Here is a 6,279-nt window from a genome sequence, read left to right on the forward strand (position 1 = left end):
TAATAATTTAAAAGTTTATTCCTCTTATAGTTATATCCATTAGATTCCTCATAGTTACAAAAGTCATAATAAAAGAACTTCAGACTTGCATTACAAATTTATAATTTGTAAAATAAGAAAATTTAATTACTTCATAAAATATATTTGATATCAATTAATATCTCAAAAACAATTTTACTTAATTTATTATATAATTACATAAATTAAAATATATATTATATATTTGCTATTACAAAATATAAAGTTTATCGTCTTAGTTTTGTACGAAGATCCAACACACAATCAAATAATAAGAAAGGGTGTACCGTTCATAAAAGATACAAGAGTTTTTACGTGGAAACTCCTGAAAAAGGGGACAAATCATAGGGTGTGGCCCTGTTTAAATGAATCCACTAGTGTTTACAGTCTATTACAAATGAAAACCTTCTTTAGGGGAAGGCCTTGGTTTGATATAACAAATATACATCATATAAAGTGTAATACATGGTGGGAATTGAAAGAATATGTATTGACATGTTAGTTTAGTTGGTAGGACCATAATTGGCGGACGACGGAGATTAAATAGACCGTAGTTGACGGACGTCTGTTAGGCGATAGAGATCAGAAGGACCATAATTAGCATTTGATGAAGCTCACAAAGACTTTTATCTACCAACTAAGGTCGAAAGATAATAGTCTAGCGACGAAGGTTGGAAGGAACGTAGTTGAAGGGCAATTGAGATCAGAAAGACCGTAGTTTGTAAGTGATAGTGGTCATAAAGACTGTTGTCTAGCAATGAAGGTTGGAAGGATCGTAATGGTCAGGCGACAATGATTAGAAGGACTATAGTCGGCAAGGAACAGTGGTCAGAAAGATCATTTTCTTGATATGGAGGTCAGAAGGACCGTAGTTGGTGGGTTACAGTGATAAGATAGACTATTATCAAGCAAAAAAGAGCAAAAGGAGCATAGTCGGTGTGCGATAGTGATAAAAAAGATCGTTGTATGACGATGGAGGTCGTAAGGACCGTAGTTTAGCAATGGAGGTCGGAAGAATTGTTATATGGCGACGGAGGTCGGAAGGATAGCAGACCATAGGCGATAGTGGTCATAAAGACTATTTTATGGCGATGGATGTTGGAAGGAGCATAATCTGCATGCGAGAGTGGTCATAAAGATTATTTTATGGTGACAGAGGTCAGAAGGACCGTATTTAGCGGGAGACATTGGTAAAAAAGATCATTAATTGGTGACAGAAGTCAGAAAGATCATAGTCGATGGGCTACATGGAAGTTAGACGTTTGTCAGTAACTCTATTGTCAGTTGGCAGCCAGGTGTAAGTCCAACAATAATTGAAAGCTGGTTGGAAGTCCAACGTCAGTTGGTGGCAGGATAGAAGTTCGATGTTAGTTGGTAACTGGGCCAAAGTATGACAATAGTCCGATGATGGTCGGTGGTCTGATGGTGCTCGAAGTGGAGTCTAGTTGTAAGAGGGCTTTAATTTATCTCTCTCTTCGTTATCTTCCCTCATCCCCTACCCCTCACTTTTTTCTATGAGGAATGAGGGATCCATTTATAATTTTCTGAGAGTGTCATGACCAGTAAATAGAATGACCATAAAGGGTAAGTTGGGAGTAGTTTGAATAGACGATCGATATTGATTCCTTTGATCATACACCATTTATTAAGAATTTGAGTGCTTTATTGATATCAAAATTTGGAGATCTTAGGCTCTTTGGATTCTTCTCGCCGAGCCGCTCGAATCAACTATAAGCATGTAACATTTGGAAACCATTTGGTCATCCAATTTTTTGTTTGAACCTTTCAAATATGCTTAAGGTATTTGACTTGGTCGCATTTGGGCTCGGATTGAGCAAAATTTTGTGTCGTTAGGTTCGTCTTTTCATGACATTCAACTCGACTATAAATTTGTTGTGATCGGAATTCATATGGCTTTGAATTTAATTTTGGAAGCTCTTAACTTGATTTTGCCTCGACATTCATTCCTGATCAAGATAATTTTTTTTATGATATATCAATTATTTATAACTCCTAGTTTTCTCATATTTAAAAATTATAAATTATATAAATATTTTTAATAATTATATAAATATTTTTAATATTTAAATAAATAAATAAATTATATTAATATTATATATTTTTTTAATAACATTTTTGGTTGCGGCTAGCAGGTCTTGTTGGGCTGGCCAGTTTTTTTAATTCCTTTTATCAAAATTATTCTTTTAAAAGTTTGTCCCAGCATATTTTATTAATTTTTCACACGTATAAAATTAAAATCTGCATTTTTTTTGTTATATTTCAGGTATTTCATTATTTTAGTTAGAGTTGAAAAAATTAAGAAAATAATTTTAAAATATTATTTGCAAATCTAAATCCTTTTTCATCTTAATACGTCTTTAAACTAAAAAAACCGCCTAAATCAGGTTAAATCCACCCATGAAACAAAGAGCAGTTTATCGGTGTAGAGCTTAACGCGGATGATTATCGGCGAATATAATCCCTAGAAAATCTCTAAAATTACCTAAATACCCATCTGATCACAGCCAGGTGTTCTGGCAGCCGAACGGTCGTAGATTAGTCTTAAATCCCAATACAGAAAATAAAAAATAAATAAATTAAGACACTGTGCAAGGTTTCGTCTTTCGATACTCGCTGCCCGAAAAAAAAAAAAAAATTTTCTGCTCTCCCGAGCTTTGACAGATGCAAGGTGACGGTACACAGATGGGGTGAGTTCGCGGAATCTAATTCTTGGCTTTTTACATAGCTGCTTGGTACTTCTTTTCTGTTTAATTTAATCTAGGGTTTGGTGTATTTACTGATGAGCTTTGAGTTCTAATTATCCTATCGCTAAAAGCTAAGCAGCTCGGTTGATGTCTATTGCTTTTTAAGAAGCTCTGCTTTCTACTACTTTTGCAAATTATAATTTTAAAAGAGATATTTTTTTTCCCTTTCTTGCTTATGTTATTTTCAAGCGTTTAAATTTCGGATCAGGGAAGATAACAAAATTGAAATAAAAGTCTTAGGAAATGAAAGAAACAAATAAAGTTAATATCTTTCACTTTAACCATTTATGATGGGGTAATAATTCCTGGATAATATAGGATTAGTTTTTCAATCTGTGTATTACCTGCTAGTCTTCTTGAACTGTTGAACTGTGTTTTTGATCGGCTGTTTGGAATTTAAGATTTATCACTTCTTGTTCCATCATTTTTGGAGTGATCAATGTTCATAATCTGCTTAATATCCTGCTCTTCCCAATTTGAATTCGGTTTGTATGATAATTCAGAGGTAGAGCAAGTGATGAATTTCATATTGGGGATTTTGTGTGGGGGAAGATCCATGGACACTTGTGGTGGCCTGGGCAGGTCTGCAACCCATCAGATGCATCACAGGAAGCCAGGAATTTAGAACATCTTGATCACCATGTTCTAGTCGTGTACTTTGGTGATATTACCTTTGCTTGGTGTGAGCCTTCCGAATTGAAACCCTTCAAAGAGGAGTTTGAACATATAGTTTTTCAGAATAGTTCTCAGAGCTTTATTGGTGCCATTAATGATGCTATGCACGAGATAGAAAAATGTTTAAGGTCAGATATGACTTGTTATTGTGTGCCGCCTGAGAAAGTTGATCGATTTAGGATCAGTAGGCATAATCGTAATGGGGAAGCTTCTATTGCTAATTATTCTCCTGCTGCATTCCTTGATCACCTTCAAGATGTTGCTCAAGATGTTTCAGTAGCCAATATGCTTGATGTTATCATGTTGAGGAGTTGGGCTGCTTCATTCTATCTTAGAAATGGATGCTTTATTAAAATGATTGAGGATTTGTTCGATGAAAAACAAACTGATCTCAATGCCATACCTGAAAATTCTTACAAGGATAAACGTGGACTAGAGTTCCAAATAACTACCGGAAGGGTGGTTAAAGGACCGCAGATTTCTGGGGATGAAGCCTCCAGGAAGAAGAGAAGTATGGCTGAACTCATTCTGATGGCTGATCCTGAGGCATTGCTACATGGTGGGGCAGAGGAGGACAAACTTGGAATAGTTGAGAATGAGTCAAAAGGCCTTACAAATCTGGGTTTATTGATTAACCAGAAGAAGAAGAAGAAGAAGAAGAAGCGGGAAAAGGAAAAAAACAAGGTCCCTGTTGCTAAGGTAACTAATGCTATGCATGAAGAGGAGAATGGCTCTACAAGACGGGAGCGAAAGAAGAGCAAATATTTATCACCCCCATACACTACTGGGTATACAGAGCGCTCAAATTCATTCAAGTTGGCAGATTCTGATGTGTCGGAGAGTGATTCTGAATCTTCTCAGCATTTTCATGTTAAATATCCCACTTACAGTAGTGGCCATGAGGCTTCCACAAAGGAAGGTGATCGGATGACTCATTTATCTAACTATAATGAGGCTTCTGCACTTGAATTATTCAGAAAACTTCTCTTTGCGGCAATAAATCCTCTTCTTTTGGGAAGGAATTTCCCATTGGAGTCAGTGATGGAATTCTTTGTGAAGCACAGAAGCTTGGTATACTCTGGCATTTTAGAGCTTGAAAGTCTACCTGAGCAGCGAGATGATTCAGGCACTTTTGGAAAGCTTGCACTGCATGAGATGGAGTCCAATGAAGTTTCATCTGGAAAAAAGAGAAATGACCACAAGGATGAATCTAATCCAGAAAATGCTTTGGGAAAACATGTGAATAGAAGAAAAGGGAAGAGAGATCAAGCTACAACAGAAAGTATAAAAAGTTATTGTCTGAATGGGGTGGATGCTTTAACAGGTAGATCAAGGTATAGAGGGAAGAGAGGTTCTGATGAAATTCTTAGTGATACTGTGGAAAAATTAGGTCATATAACTGTCAATAGTTTAGTGGAAGATAAAATAGAAGAGAAGCAAAGTAAAACTAGGGGTATCGTTAATGATAGGAAAACAAGACAAACAGGAAATGAACATTTTATCAGTTCCAGTCATAAACGAAAGAGCAATGATGATTTTACCAATGGTGAGTCCAAGACTAGTTCTGATCAGATAAGGATCGATAACCCAAGGAAAAGCCTCTTCAAGTCAAAGAGAACAAAACATACAGACGATAATAATGAAAATTCAGTATCTCTACTTTTGACATTTTCTCCTGGAAGCACACTTCCTTCGAAAGATGAGCTCATTTCGGTGTTTGTCAAATATGGGTTCTTGATAAAGCATGAGACAGAGTTGTTCAGGGATACTGGTTGTGCAAGAGTTGTTTTTGCAAGGGCACGCGATGCAAAGAAGGCTTTGAATGGTATAAGAAAGAGTAAGAATTTCCCCTTTTTGATTGTTGATTGTCAATCATTTGATTTGCCTCAATGTTCAGAGAGTCCTTCACCATCTCCATCTGATTCCAATGCATCACTTTTATTCATAAGTCGAGACCTTCAAAGGATGATACATACACTTTCACCAATGAAAGGTACTACTACTCATGATTTGAAGCCAGAGGTCACGAAAGATTTAATTAATGACATCAAGAGCTTACTAAATAAGGTTAAAAAGTTAATTGCGTGACTTTTTAGACAAACTAAATGATTAGGAATGTTTGTATTCCTGAACTTTGGACATCTATTTACCTGTTACAGTTTTATAAACTTTTATACGCATATCGTCCTGAATGTTATCTTAATCTACATATATTAAGGGGATCAACTACAAATATAGTATTATGGATGTTGTTTTAGGCTATGATATGGAGATTATCGTGCAAAAGATGTTTGCTATCTATTTTGTAAAACCTTTTTTAATGAACATGTTTGATTTTTGTGTAGATTTGAATGGCTCAAATGGCAGGTTTGGGGTAGTTGACTATTACACTCTTGTTTAGGACAAACTCTGCTTTTATATGCTGCCTTTTAGTTAATCAAAGTTTTATTGAAACTTCCTGTTGATTGTGTGTAGGCCAGTGAAATGAGTTTAGTTGGATACCTGTTATACACACGCTTGAGTTTTCAATTCTGGACATCCTTTTGCAGCATGATATGCAGTTTCTCTTCTTGATGAGTATAATTTATAGAAAATTTGATGTATGCGTATATTTGTTCTTTGCAACGAAAATTGACCGTTGATTATTTGATGAAGAGGTGAACAAGGTAGCGTAGTACGCTTTCTTATGCCTTTTTTAACATTTTTCAGAACTGTCTTAGCATTTCTTTGAGCTAATATTCATAGTGGATTATATGATAAGAAGAACAAGGTGAAGTTTTGCTTTTTCTTAAAGCCTTGAAGTTCTTCCATAACTTGCTTA

The 6,279-nt window shown here is 35.5% G+C and overlaps 1 protein-coding gene across 1 annotated transcript; it reads left to right on the forward strand.

Annotated features, from left to right (window-relative positions):
- The first annotated feature begins 2,575 nt into the window (after positions 1–2,575).
- LOC110100824 lies at positions 2,576–5,804 on the forward strand. The gene is made up of 2 exons (XM_020828507.2): positions 2,576–2,726; positions 3,287–5,804. The coding sequence occupies exons 1-2, from the start codon at positions 2,701–2,703 to the stop codon at positions 5,544–5,546; spliced, it is 2,286 nt and encodes a 761-aa protein (XP_020684166.1). The 5' UTR covers positions 2,576–2,700; the 3' UTR covers positions 5,547–5,804.
- Positions 5,805–6,279: the final 475 nt, after the last annotated feature.

The sequence above is a fragment of the Dendrobium catenatum genome, unplaced genomic scaffold (assembly GCF_001605985.2).
Source record: "Dendrobium catenatum unplaced genomic scaffold, ASM160598v2 fragScaff_scaffold_1203, whole genome shotgun sequence".
NCBI lineage: Eukaryota > Viridiplantae > Streptophyta > Magnoliopsida > Asparagales > Orchidaceae > Dendrobium > Dendrobium catenatum.